General features: G+C 41.1%; 1 protein-coding gene across 1 annotated transcript; it reads left to right on the forward strand.

Annotated features, from left to right (window-relative positions):
* Positions 1-331: 331 nt before the first annotated feature.
* Positions 332-10,227, forward strand: prox2 (prospero homeobox 2; the record flags this gene model as incomplete). Its single annotated transcript, XM_080783127.1, has 5 exons — positions 332-455; positions 1,967-3,601; positions 5,506-5,607; positions 8,119-8,313; positions 10,060-10,227. Exons 2-5 carry the CDS (start codon positions 2,018-2,020, stop codon positions 10,225-10,227), a joined length of 2,049 nt encoding a protein of 682 aa, XP_080639253.1. The 5' UTR covers positions 332-455; positions 1,967-2,017.
* Between the last annotated feature and the right edge of the window lie 5,447 nt (positions 10,228-15,674).

A 15,674-nucleotide genomic window follows, 5' to 3' on the forward strand; every position in this document is an offset into this window, starting at 1 on the left:
ATTGGTCTAAAATCTAAATAACATCACTCGAGTGAATGGTCTATATAATATAGGCCTATAATATTTTCTTGTCTAAGACAAGTCACTTTTAGCGATTTTAAAAGTGTATTCCTTAAAAAATCTCTCTCACACACACACACACACACACACACACACACACAGTCACACACACACAGGCACACACACACACACACACACACACACACACAATTATTTCACGTTACAGCTATGTGATGACAGAGATGACCACAGTGTGTCAGATCAGTCAGTCAGTCAGACAGACAGATACCCAGATTTGCGTCCGTCCACAGAAGAGCTTTTCGATGATGGCCACGCCTCTGGTCCGTTCTGTTTGATGCATTGATGTCTACTCTCTCTCTCCACTCATCCCTTCAACTCACTTCACTTTGGTTGCAGGCCATCAACCCGACACAGCTCACACAGCAGCGCAACAGGTAAGAACTCCACTGTTCTCATACATACATAGATAGATAGAGAGTAGGCCTAGCTTGTGTTGTGTTTAATGCTGCATTGCTGCATGCATACAGCTAATGTTTTGAGATATTTTGCTATTTGAGAGACTTAATTGATCATTTTCCTTTTAATGTTTCTGACCCCCCCTTTTTTAACCCAGTAGGATTAAACAACAACTAAAATATTACATTACAAAAAAAGTTGTGCTTTGTGTAACAATTCCGGATGAAAATATAAAATCATGGAATATCAAAATATCCTACAATATTGTACATGTATGTTAGCTTAATAATATGCATAGAAGAAATAGGCTATGTGACCTATGTCATAGGATATATAGAAAAAACACTGGTGTTTTCTTATAGATCTGATAAATTATCAGATCTGTATAGAATCTTTTCCAGTTGTGTATAGACAATATAGCAGAAAGAGTAGTTCATTGGCCTATATATTTCTACAACTATACTGCATTCAAGCTTTCCCCAGGCTATTCATTTAGATTTAATTTTATTAAGTGTCTTTTTCCATCATTGTAAAAAGAAAAAGAAATAACAACAAAACTCAACTTTTTGTTGTGCTTGCTTGAAAAGTAATCCATCATCTGACAGAGTATGATGTTTGCTGAAAGCTAAAATATTGTCTCCTCTGTTGTTCCGTTTTGAAATGCAGGTCCATCCATTATGTTTGCAAGTTGATATTAAATATAGATAACTGGAGCTCTACCATGATTTCATAGCTGTTGTTAACATTGACATCGTTGCAGTACGCTTTATAGGATGGAAAAATACACAACAACTTAAATATTCAATCATCATTATTTAATGTTAAACAACTGAAGCTGGATTCCATAAATTAGGATATAAAAACTAGCTTTTACTCTTTTTAAAATCTGATTACACAATGATGATTAAATATTTGAAAACCCTAAGATGATGGTACTTTCACGAATTCCCCATATTCACTTGCACCTATTAAAAATTAATATATTGTGTGCAGGTAGTCTAGGTCTTTCATATATTGAAATATTCCATGCTCACAAGTATAAAGCAATTCTTCTTTTATCCTTGATATTAAATGTCATTACAAATCCAAGATGAAAGGATACATAAGAGTAGATTCCCATGTTCCTCAACGTCTTTGGAAATATCTTATATGAATCTGTCAGTCTTGGATATAATACGGAGTCCTTTGACATTCCATATACCATGAATATGTAATACAAATTTAGTTAGCTGAAGTAGTCATTATAAAAACATAAAGGCAATTTGAATTGATGCGCTTTACCCGTAAAGGTGATCTCCACTATCTTTCCCCCCTCTCTTTTCCTTTTTTTTTCAACCGTTGTTCAGTTTAATATACCTTATTTTAAATACTACACAAGGCACAAAGAGAATATTGGTTTCAAAATTATATTACTCATACTGTACTTGAAACACTTTTTTTATATATATATTTAGCTGGTACATGATCTATGAGATTTCTTCCTTTCCAGATATCTACAGAGTGACAGGTGCCAGACGTGTACGCAGTGTTCCCATTCAGCATGAACCTCAGCATACCTGACCACAACATGCACAGCAACAACAATAACGACGGCTGTCTGGACGACGACAAGCCCGACCTCATGATACCGTGCTTTCGCAGGAACATGTACGACGAGCCCCTGACCTCGTACTCCAGCGGATCCATCATCTCTCAACTCCTCCGCAAGACCATCCACAGCAAAAGATCACAAGACGAGAGCCACTTCTACCACCTGCCCCCTTCCGCCGTGTCCAGCTCCACCATGGCCGACTCCAGCCAGGAGGACCGAAGCAGCGTCTCCTCAAAGGACAGCATGGTCGAGGCCGCCTCGCCTGGCGGCCACCTCTCCACGGGAGCCAGTCCGGAGGCGGAGCGGCCCCTGAGCGACCACCTGCAGGCCAAGAGGGCCCGCGTGGAAAACATCATCCGAGTCATGGCGGGCTCGCCCAACAGCCGGCTGCACGGCGAGAGTGAGAGGTCCGAGACGGACACCATCAGGGACACGAAGGAGACCAGGGAGGCCTACAGGGAGAACAAGCGGAAACAGAGGTTGCCTCAGCATCAGGAGCACAGCATCGGTGCCGGAGGCACGGCCAGCAGAGGTGCTGGGGGTGGCGGCGACACCTGCAACAACAAGGATGAAGAGTGTCACAAACTGAAGGAGCAGCTCCAAAGCATGCAGAGGCTCCTGCGTCAGCTGCAGGAGAAGTTTCTTCAGGTCTACAACCAGGAGGATCCAGAACATGATGACAGAGATGAGACCTTCGACGCCATTGAGCGCGACCACTTGGTACACAATAGAGAGTCTAGCTACGTAAACGACCAAGAGCAGTTTGAGAGGAGCCGCGATAGAGTGGTCAAGGACTGTAAGGACAGAATGAATGCAGAGAGTCATCTGGTATACCAGAAAGAGGGCCAGCATCTCCAGGATACGCTAAAGCAGGAGCTATCCAGGGCTGTGAATGAATGCGTGGACAAGGTTTTCAGCAAACTGTCTGCTGCATCGCTGGTCCCACCGCAGCGCACGTGCCCATCTCCAGGGATGCAGACCAACATGGGACAGGAGAGGAAGGACGAGGTGGCAAGCTGTGCCCCAGAACAACCCCACCCCGAAGACATCACAGTCAAACTCAGGCCTCTGGAGTACTATGAGAGCAGCGAGGCACAAAGCCCACAGGATCAAACTGAGGCCCTTTCGCTGGTGGTCCGGAAGCCTTCCATGGCTCCTCTGAGCTCCGTCTCGTCCTCTGTGAAGAGGCCCTACCCCTTACACCAGCCACCATTTCAGTTCAACTACAGCACACCTCTGCATGACAGCCAGATCCTGGAGCATCTCCTTAAGTATGGACCCCACACTAACTTTGGGGGTCTCCCGTGCATGCCCCCATCACTTGACCGGACCTCCCCAGACTCAGTGGACCTACCCTGGGATACTATTGCCATGAGGTCGAAGGTAACGTCCAGCCACCTGAGCCACCACCCTCGTCCCACAGGCCTGGGACCGGTGACTGTGGACAGCATGTGTCTCCCTCATGTCAAGATGGAGTGTGCTGACCTGCAGAGCATGGCTGAACGAAACCCCTACATGTCTCTCAATATATCCTTTCATTATAACCCTCCCAAAACATAACATTATTTGTCTGACTAGTTGCAGGATTTGGTTGTAGTCATTGCAGTGCTGGGCCACTATACCATTTTGATAATGAAATTACAAATTTGTACAGTAGGCCAATTTGGTTGGAAAACATATAGCAGGGAAATAAACGATATTAATATGATATATGATATTTGACAAATAATAATATAGATTATTACTATTATTACTTATAATATTGGATTTATGAGTGACAAATATGAATACAAATATATTCATTAGAATTTGTCATCTCATAAAAAAATATCTTTCATATATAATATTATAGATACAATGTTAACCGTAGTATTTTGTACAAACCTGACATAATATTATATCTAGTCCTTCCATTTGAACAAGCGTGGTTAAGGAACATTGCAATACAAGCTCTTCCACTAACAGACTTCAAGGAGAATTTCTTTCTTTGATCTTGCCAACCCCAACGAAAATTATAGCGTCTTCTTTAATCTAAGCAGAGTAATGACTTTAAGTCCAGAAAAGGCAAATAAAAAGGAATAGAAGGCTTTGATAAGAACTGTCAGGAACAAAAGCCGGCTTTCAAAGGCAGAGAAAGCATCAGTTTCTGTTTCAGGTAGCATTGTTTTTTTGTGTGGGGTTTTTTTCTTCTTTTTTTTTTTAGACTTGAAAAGGTGCGGGATAGATGTCTCCACCATCAGAGTGATGGGAGTGCATGTAAAAGGTCACTTCTGAGTGCCGGTGCAAACCACAAAAGCCGTCCACCCGTAACACTTGAGCTCTTGTCTTGAGCATTTGTTGTTGGACACATCTGTCAGAAGGTATATCATAGAAATACATCACAATTCCACTATAAGTATTGGGGAAAATAGGAGGAAAATCACTCAAAGACCTGGAGGATATTTTTTTTGTAGTACTGCTGTGCGAGTCAAATAATATTTCACCATTTCTGTTGTTGTACGGTGATGAACTGTGTTAGAAATTAATTCACATATTTATAATTACTTTAATTTAGACATGTCTAAATGTTGTCAAGCAGTGGGAAAACATGCTGAAATAGTCACAAGTGGTGATGTTATTTGTGTTGTTGTTCATATTGTTTTTTTGTCATAATGCTGTGTAGAAGAACATTATCAGGTGCTTCTCTTTACAGTGCAAAGAGATGGTTCTCTTTGAACAATGCTACATCAATCTTTCATCCCAACTTCCTTATTTCAAAGGTAGAGTTGCCTAATAAATGTATGGCATGGTGTGACCTGATAAGGAAATATTATGACCTAAGGCGTTATACCGTAGTATGAACTACAGAGGGAAGGCTTCACAGTGTGTCTTCAGTGCCACAGGGGGAAAAACTTGAGAAGGAATTGAAAATATTAATATTTGCGATGAAGCCAATTCATACATTTGGCTCCCACAAAACAATAAATTGTATATTAGAATAATATTAGAAAACACAAATAAGAACTAGAAATAAATTTCATGTGATTTCCAGATTTTACACAAATAAGCATTTCGTCTGAGAAATTATATACAGTAATGTGACGTCGTGACATATGTTGTCTTGAACTCAACTTAATTATATTTGAAAATCAACTCCCTTGTTTGAAAACATTTCAAAACAAACCCCGCTTCTCTGCCAGACATGAAGTACTTCAGCCTCTAATTAAAAATCCCTAATCTAATTCGTAATGCTGTTTTGCCAATAAACACATGTTAGGGTCATTATTGACTCCCTGGTTAACGCCAAGCTGTTCTTTAGTGAAATTCAATTTAGCCGAAGATCGAGGCAACACAATACTCTGGCCTACTATCACCTTGCAAAGCGCTGTAGGGGGCTGCTGTGCGCCTCACGTCTAATTGTCAGCTTTCGCTGCCTTAACTCCAATGTGCACATTCAGGAAGGTCTCACCCCCAACCATCTGAAGAAGGCCAAACTCATGTTCTTCTACACCCGCTATCCCAGCTCCAACGTGCTGAAAACCTTTTTCCCCGATGTCAAGGTGAGTTATTACGATTATATACAATATTGGCCAATTAATTCAACAGGTAGAAAATTAAAAAAAAATTAAAAAGAAGAAAAAAAGACCAAAACAAAACAGAAAAGGGGAATTACTGTGTGCTGGGTGTTTATCTCCTGAACATCTACTTGTTGCTGGACGGTTGGGATAGAATCAGCAGTGTGTCGTAGGATAGAAACAAAGGAGCAGAGGGTTTACACTAACAAAGCCGCTAAGCTGCTAGTATGTCCTGGGGGCAGAGGGAGATAGAGGGGCATTCTCTCTTTAAAAAGCCACTCCAGTCAGCAAATGGAGTGACAAAGGACTCTGTAGGCAAGGCATTGCTATTGAGTGTCAACACAGAGCCGGTATTAGACTTGCTCATAGCGTCCAGTCTGTGAGCTGTGCGCGCCGGCTCTAACCACAACATCCTGTGTGTTTTGGCCCTGCTGTCCTGTCCTGTCCCCCACCCCCTGCCCCCCCCTCCCATCCGCCCCATACTTCTATCTCCTCTTTCCTGCCTCCTCTTCTGTCTCTTCATCACCTTCCCCTTACGGTACGTTACCTGCTCCACATTTCCGGTCATCCCCACGACCTCTTTTAACTTCTCTCCTGACTCCTTTCCTATAAGTATACAGTATGCCCTTAGTCATACGTGGGTCGGCGGTTCGAATCCCGACTCCTCCTGTCTACATGCCGAAGTGTCCTTGGGCAAGACACTGACTGAACCCTACATTGCCTCCAATGAGTCGGTCGGTGCAACTGTTCGCCACTTCACCTCCCAATGTACAGTATGAATGAATGAACCATTCATTGGAAAAGCGCTATAAAAAATAAAATGCAATTAAAAACAATTGTCTGGCAGAATAGCTACAGTCTCCAACATCCTTTAGTTTCTCGTCTCCAGGTTCCTCTTTTTTTTATTGACGGTTCTCCAACAGCCTCCACCCGTTTCCTCCCTTGACTATGATCCTCCAAACCTCCCTTGTCTCCTTCTCTTACACACATATTTTAGTCCTCACTGTCTCTCGCTTTGTCTCCAATGCCTAGACACCATAGCCCTATGTCGTATAGCTCCCACTGTGAGTCCTGTTGGGCCCTCTGTCTGCTCTGACCCCTGGGGGTCAGCGGGGAGGCAGGCCTGCGAACATCTCCTCCTTGCCTACGACCCTGCGGTGGGAAGTGGCACTGAACAAAAGAGGGCCCTAATCCCGGTGTCTGATTCCATTTTATCAGCTGGAGTCAGTGAGAGGGAAGCTTCCTTCTGCCCTTACGCTGCCGCGTTCTCACCCACAACACCAGAGAGAAGACACGTCTTTGATGCCTGCCCAGCCCTTGGGCGTTTTTTTCTGTCTTTCTGGATGAAGAGATAGAATAACAGGACTAATGTCAAGACTGAGTTTAGAAACACATTACTCTGACAGATGTTGTTTTCCGCAGCCAGACATTGGTGGGAAAAGATCAACGCAATTCATGTTGAGAGGAGTGATGGACCGTCACTTGTGGAAGAGAGGGGGATTCTCATGAGAAAGTGTTTAATCACTTTCAACCTGGCGCCCCTATGTTGGTCATGTCATTATAAGCACATTTTCAAAAATCTAAATTCTATTCTATCTAAACTATCTAAAGTATTTCTAAAGTAAAGCTTGCAGATATGTTATTGTCACCGCCATTGTATGATGATGAAGTATAACATGGGAATTCCATAGTTCATTGGTTTTCAACCAGTGGTAGAGGGACCACCAGTGGTCCCTGAGGGGGCTCCAGGTGGTCCCCAGCTAAATGATGTAGGGTTGGTAACCAAATGGACCCTTATACTTTTGATCTTTGGCTCTCAAGAGTTACATTGTTGTTTAACATCAGCATTACTTAATTCATTTACAAGAAGTCTACACAATTAGAGAATGTTTTCTACATTCTCTAATTGTGTAGACTTCTTGTAAATTAATTAAGTTATTTTGATCAAACTTTGCCTGTTATCTCTCCTATGGTACCACATCAATACAGCATGGAATTGCACACAAACCTTATTCAACGACAACAAAATATGTTTGTTTTGGGTCTGAGAGTCTAAATCTCATCAAATTCTGGTCCGTGGCTCAAATGCGGCATAAATAATGGACGTTGATATTAAAAGGGTTGAAAGCCCTAATTAATTTTGCAACCTGAAAAAGGCATAGAAAAAGCTTTATATTAAGCTAAATCTCTGCATTGGCTCAAAGAGCACACCCTGATTTGGACTATGTGTGAGGTTACTGTATATGATTTTCATGATGCATGTCTGTCTGTCTCTCTGTCTGTCTCTCTGTCTGTCTCTCCGTCTGTCTCTCTGCCTGTCTCTCCGTCTGTCTGTCTCTCTGCCTGTCTCTCTGCCTGTCTCTCCGTCTGTCTCTCCGTCTGTCTGTCTCTCCGTCTGTCTCTCTGCCTGTCTCTCCGTCTGTCTCTCCGTCTGTCTGTCTCTCTGCCTGTCTCTCCGTCTGTCTCTCTGTCTGTCTCTCCGTCTGTCTCTCTCAGTTCAACCGCTGCATCACGTCACAGCTGATCAAGTGGTTCAGTAACTTCAGGGAGTTCTACTACATCCAGATGGAGAAGTTTGCCCGCCAGGCAATCGTGGACGGCGTCACCGACGTCAAAGACATGTCGGTCAGCAGGGACTCGGAGCTGTTCCGAGCGCTGAACATGCACTACAATAAAGCCAACGACTTTCAGGTAAAGCCTCTCCTTTTTTTTATTTTTTTTTGCTCTCTGCTCCTATTCGGTAGCGGTTCATTACTCTGAGATTGGATCAGCGTGGGGTTTGTAACCATTGTTTATGCAGCTGCGGTTTGAAATGAGCTCCCGTGAACCAGAAAGTATAGAGAAACGCATCTTGTTGTCTGACGTCACGCGGGCGTAGCATTTCTGATCAGCATGGTGAAGTATAGCTGAATCATGTGCTCTCATTATATCATGCCCCCATCTTTGTGGGGAGGTATATACCCGGTGGAAATATCCTTGCTTGATAGTATATAGTATATTTATTTACAGTATGTATAGAAATAATATTTAATCCATTATTAAGACCTGAGGCCGATTCTACAAATGCCTTCTAAATAGACGTACAAGCTCGCAGCGAGGCACAAAGTGACGCACTGTGAGCTTGTATATCTGCTATTTTTTTAAATGGGTTGAACACATTGGAAATAATTAATCCACTTAACTGCAAAATAAATAAATAAATAAACTTCTAGTAGTTTATTAGGCCTTGAAAGTTAGTGGCCAGAGTAGCACTTAATATCCAGGTGCTTCCAGCATGGAGCAGTGGTGGTCATACATGTCCTTGTCCTGACCTACTACTGTATGTGTCACTCTGCACCTGTGGCTGGCCAGCCTTTAAAGCCATTATCTAAACTCCAGAGTGATGCTTTATCACACTGTGGGAAGAGGAAGCCGCAGAATCCCACTAAAACAACTCAGGATTAGAGGACCAGTACGCCTGAGCGAGACTCAGATTGCTACTGATGCGGAATGCTGAGAAAGACGCTTTTGGATTCCGAGGGAGAAGGCCGTTTGGTGGGAAAGGGACGAGACCGTTTTCTTTACCTTGGGACCAAGACATTCCTTTCCCAGGGATGCTTTGTGTCAGGAGATGAGAGCAAAGAAAAATAACTTATGCCAACAACTGGCCGTGTTATAACCGGCCAGTGGATGGGAAACAAGGCCAGCTTGGGCCTTCTCCCAGCATCCATTGCATCTAGACTCTGACGGTTGATTCATTGGTGCCGACTCTGCCGAGAGCACATGGTAGAATTCCTGGGAAAATAAGAATAAGAAAACAAACCTAGCTTATCAAAGCAGAGACCTGATATTGATGAGTTAATGATTATGAATTTATGACATTATGTTCATTGTATGTATGCAGCATACAAAGAGAGATGAGTTGCCTTTTATCATTGTGTGAAGAAATGTCTTCCTTATGCATAATTTTGCTGAAGCGAGAAGTCTTTTAATCGGTGTCGCAATATTATTTTAACATAATGACTATTGCAACAGTATTAGAACTAGGACAACTAGGGCTGTCCATGACTAAGGAAATTGTTTGTCAACTAATAATCATAGGTATTTGAAGATTAATTTATTAGTTGATGTTATCAACACATTTGTAAAATTGTGTTTACTGCGCACAAATATTCAGAGACCAGCCTTGTCAGGTTAGATTAAGAACTGAACATTCTAAAGCTGATTTCACAATGACTACTTGCTCAAAATAACAGAATTACCGACCGGGTTATAGCTAGAATTTACAAGTGAAATATGGAAAATGGAAAAAAAAGACTAACAAAGGTTGGACCACTAAGACCAAACCAAATTATTTGATTAATTGACTATGAGGGGACAGCCCTATAATTGGAACAATGTTCTTAGAATGAGGAATGGTATTAACTATTAAACTCATAATTTTGCGTCTTCTCACAGGTTCCAGACAGATTCCTAGAGGTTGCTGAAATCACCTTGCATGAGTTTTATACCGCCATTTCCACCGCCAAAGATTCAGAGCCCTCGTGGAAGAAGGCCATCTACAAAGTGATCTGCAAACTAGACAGTGACGTCCCCGAAGAGTTCAAAACATCCACCTGCTTATAAGACCTGTTAGAAAGAGAAAGGTTGAACGGGGGGTGACTTATTTGACATTATTACCACATCATGTCGTGTATTTTATCGAGATTAAAAATTTAAAATAACTTAGGTATATACACACACCACTTTGTAAATCTGTAAAAAAATATATATATTTTGAAAGCTATCGCTCTTCCAAAATACTGTACGTTCTTCTTTGAGCAAGAGGTAGTTAGCATTACTTAATGTGCTCATGATTTATTGTCATGTTAGTGTATACATACAGTACATACAGCACATTTAGAATTGTATTGAGTTAAAAAAAACTAAAACAAAACAAACAAACAAAAAAAAGAAAGAAAGAAAGAAAAGAAGAAAAAATGGTCAACATGTTTACAGAGGTGTTCTTTTCATATTAGAATAATCTTTATTCCTTATAGGTTAGGTATAGTTTGTTTTGGATAGTACAACTTGAAAGCTTTAGAGTTGTATCGGTTATTGTCGGTAGCAGTTTAGGTTTTTTGTTTCATTTCATATTACATTTGATAGCTACGTATTCTGTATAAATGTAAATGCACTGGTAATTATTGTTGTATATTGTTTATGTTTTATTATTATTATGTCGTAGTTATTAGCTTGACAGACTCTTAATAATGCAAGCGACTGGGTTTTAGCATCATGTATAAAAACGTATCATAAAAGGAACAATCATTTTTAGTTATTACACATTTTGTCTACCATATTGAAGTGAAATAAATAAAAATAAAATAAAGATCTTAATTATCTTGTTACGGTAATGTAAGGTATTCCTTTAATTACTACGTTAACAAGTGCATGTACAACATTTTCATTTCATACACAACAAGCACAATGTAAACATTGAATCTATACAGTATACAGTACAGTCGTCGGCGTTCATTCATCCATTTGTAACATTTTGTACATTCTCAGAGTTAAAATAACACAGAGGATTTTTACTGCGTATATATACACACAAGCATTTGCAGGCTCGCCATAATATTCTAGCGAAGTTCAGAGGCCCTTAGGTACCCCTTAGGTACCTCTAATCCATGTCACACAGCCAGCTGCTAAATGTCCTACAAACTATGCTGCTCACATTGTTCACTGAAGCCAATTCAAGTCGACTTTCTAAGGCCTGCATTCATTGTGTGTCCAGTGCGGATGCGAACAATTGCCATGTCTTAAAAACAGACACAATGCATTCCCTCCAAATGACTAATGCCCGATGTGACCTCATATCGGAGTTGTGCCACCAAAGCAAAATTCCACAAACCCGTTGACTCTTTCTTCCAGGCACCCGCTCAAAGTGTGCTGATCACTTCACAGTTCAGACACGTGCACAACTGCACGCGCGCACACACACACACACACACACACAATCACAAATCAGCAATGAATTTGTCTGAATACAATCCTGGCAATTATCTACCCCATAGTTTAGTTTGAATAAATTCACGTTACCTACTCATGGTGAATTATAATTTTACACCACTACATTGTTGATATTCTGAGGACACTTAAATGCATTCAAGGATACAATGTGCTGTTAAAGCAGGACATACAGTAGGAAGGAGAACTACGTCTACAATAGCTGAACCACTTCCACTTGATCAAAACACAATGTTTCTTGTTAATGTGTTAGATTACTGCCCAGAACCAAACATTTAATTGGAAAACCTGTTAGGTGCCCAAGCACCAATTACATCAGAAATGATAACATTAAGGAAATTAAAACATTAGCTTGCTAGTATTGTGCTTCATGAGGAGGACTGGAGAAAATAAACCTCTGTCTAATCTTTTAATAGGCATTTCTTTTCAATTAGATCAGTCTTTCTTTGTTAAATTGATTTATGTTTTCTACTCAATTAAAATGCCACCGGTTGAACCAAAGTACTCTGCGCAAATTAATTTGTCGTGTGACATTTTCAAAACAAGACTTGGTAATGTCTAATATAATGAAAGAAAACAGGGAAAAAAATAAAAAAGGACCCTCCACTGCCCCAGGGGGACGTCACTTGGACAGCCTCAACAATAGTGTGTTCTCTGCAAAGAGTTCTGAGACAGACAATGCATTTTACAACAATAAATATTGTCCGTGAAAACAAAGACACTGAAAAGTGACCAACACATGGTCAAAAAAGATGGTATACAGGATGAGCATTCTGTTATCTGGAAGTCTTGTACAGAGCCTACAACTCTTGCATTATGACTATTATTGTATGCAAACTTGTATTTCATTGGGCAATTTCGATAATTTATTATTTACCTACTCGTGTGTTTGTCTTGTCAATATTGCTGACAATATTGTGTAGTAATTTTTAAGGTTTGGCGATAGGTGTGCCTGATAGATTGATATTAACACATCAAAACCGGGAAAGCATCTGTGTCATTTTAGATTTTAACCACTTTAACCATTATGTTATATTTTAGCTATTCAAAAATGCCCGTTATACAACCAGGGCACTGGTGACATCATTGCTGTGAGACTTTGCATGAGGTTCAGCGTTGGTGCTAGTGTGTACTCATAGTTGTCTACTAACTGTAGTTATAGTATAAGTCAGAGGTATTGAAGGAGTTGCGTCAACTCAGTTCAGTGGGCCAGGTCTTCTACGCACGCACGCACACACACCCGCACACGCAGACACGCATACAGTAGACGCATACACACACCTACTACCTACTGTATTGGCGAATAGTGACAAAGCTCTGAACCGGAAGTTTACGGAATGCACTGGAGTCTCTATGGGAATTTGTCACTATTTCGAGTTACACGAACCACGTGACCGGCATGGTTTTCTGCCCCCTCAATGGCACAACTCTCAATAGAAGGTTCTGGTATAATTTAAATGTCCCCAAATGCTATCTAATTAGCCCTGTATGCACCAACATTGGGCCAGCCACTGGCATAAGCACTGCAGTCTATGAGGTTACTTGGCTACAACCACTAAAGGAGCCGGGGAGGTCATAGTCGAATAAATTGTTCAGACTAATTAAGAAACATGTGAACATTAATTCCCACACTTCTTGAGAAAGCTATAGGCCTTGCTTCCTTCCTATGCCTTCCTCGTTGACGTCATCTCTGGTGATGGCCGATATCAGCATGCTGTAAGTAATTTCCAATGAGGATGTCTGTTATTACACCTTCCTAGAACTGGACAGACGGAACCGAGGAGATTACTCATAGGGATGTAAATTGAACACCACACTCTGTGATGATGTGGTCAAGAAGAGGAGGTTTCTGCAGGAGCAGGATTCAGGAAGAAGGGCAAAACTCACAGGCAATCAAAATGTGTGATCCTACAGTATGTTCCACCTGAATGTTCACACAATTCTCAATGAGACTGACTCAAATGGCAAGTGAGTCAGTCTGAACGACTATGGTCAGAAATGTACTAATAACATCGACTGGTTGAAACTAACTGTTGAACAAAGGTTAAAAGATCAGCTTTTGCATAAGTGGAACTTTTTAAGTGAACTTATTAATAAGTAGTGTATAAGTTTCTTTTCCCTTTTTACCTCCTTTATGATGAAATCCTGTTCTGTTCTTTGACTATATAGAAGTGTCTATTTGTACGTCTCTAAATGTTTTGATGAATTGAACATGGTGGACCCTAATTGGGTCGTCCACTCACAGTTAACAGTCTTTGTATTGAGTTTGTGCTTGAAATGTACTGTAATTCTGCAAACTGTTAATAAATATTTCAATCAATCAATCAATGACATCATTACATCATGTGACATTTTATGTTAAGTGCAAGCAAGAGTTTAAATATATTTTTTACATACATTTTCATCCCATGATTTTGTAACCCCAATTTCACTCAGTGTTATCGAATGTAATCCTGGGCGCTACACTCCCTCTGCCAACCTGGGGAGAGCAACGGACTGACCTCATACTTCCTTCACTACATGAGGACTCCAAGCCACCTTTTCACCTGACAGGGTGGAGTTTCCCTGGTTGGACGTAGCGTGTGGAAGGAACACGTTATTCCAACCAGTTCCTTTCCCCTCCATCATGCGCGGACAGTTTAGAGACCAGGATTACTGTGTGTTTTTAGTGAGGGTACCTACCCTATAGGGCAGTGGTTCCCAAAGTGGGGTCCGGGGACCCCCAGGGGTACCTGAGGGAGTTCCAGGGGGGACCCATCTATTTTGTTCATGTTCATAAAGTGCTAAAGTGTTTAAAGCAGTGGTTCCCAAACTTTTTCATGTCAAGGACCCCCAAATTGACACTACTTAGCCTGTGGACCCCCATTTGAAAAGATATGCCAGGGACCCCCATAAGAGAAGACGTACACATTTAGACGTCTACATTTAGACGTACACATTTAGACGTCTACATTTAGACGTCTACATTTAGACGTCTGTATACATTTAGACGTCTGTATACATTTAGACGTCTACATTTAGACGTCTACATTTAGTGTCCCCCCAGTGTCTCCAATAGCAATACAAGAGCAATAATACAAATTAATCTTAATGTATTAATCTTATTAATTAATGAATCAAATTAATTAATTAATCAAAATTGCGGCCTGTGCCCAGCACCATGCCAAAGCTTTTTCCTGCAGGAAACACTGCTTGTGGTTGTAAATATATTGTTATCCGTGTTGCGAGGATGAGGGGGTACCTGGAAAAATATCTACCCCAAAAGGGGTACCTGGTCCAAAAAAGTTTGGGAACACATGCTATAGGGGACACGGGGAGAACATGCAAACTCCACATAGAAAGGCCCTTTCTGTGGGAGGCAGTTTAGAGACCAGGATTACTGGGTGTTTTTAGTGAGGGTATACCTACCCTAGGGGATGTGATGAATGATGATGTATGTATGATTAGAAGAGCGCCCCTCACTTCACACAAGTGGGATTTTTTTAACCAACACACAGACGTAAACAGGGTGTTCAAAAAAAGGGTGATTTATGAAAAGGAGAAAAAAAAGGTTAGGTGCATGGTTTCCTCCCGACAGCAATGAATAATATATATGCATAAAGTGGGTATATATATATGTGTGTATTGTGTCCCCCGCTGCCCCCTGGCCCCCTGCAGTGTGAACACCACTGGTCTCTGCTGTCAGACGTCTCCATTCTCCATGTGCTCAGTATGTGCTCAACAGACAAGCAATATAGGATGAATATTTTTTGGACATTTCTTCACATCTTCACAGATTCGAAACTGGCCCCCGTAAAATCTGAATCCCCCCCACCCCCTTTCCCCTCACTATACTATATGTTTCTTTTCCCTTTTTACCTCCTTTATGATGAATTCCTGTTCTGTTCTTTGACTATATAGAAGTGTCTATTTGTACGTCTCTAAATGTTTTGATGAATTGAACAAGGTGGACCCTGTTGTAAACAAGTGTAATGCTTAATTGGGTCGTCCACACACAGTTAACAGTCTTTGTATTGAGTTTGTACTTGAAATGTACTGTAATTCTGCAAACTGTTAATAAATAT

The sequence above is a fragment of the Protomyctophum bolini genome (genome assembly GCF_963924005.1).
Source record: "Protomyctophum bolini genome assembly, chromosome: 15".
NCBI classification, from domain to species: Eukaryota; Metazoa; Chordata; class Actinopteri; order Myctophiformes; family Myctophidae; genus Protomyctophum; species Protomyctophum bolini.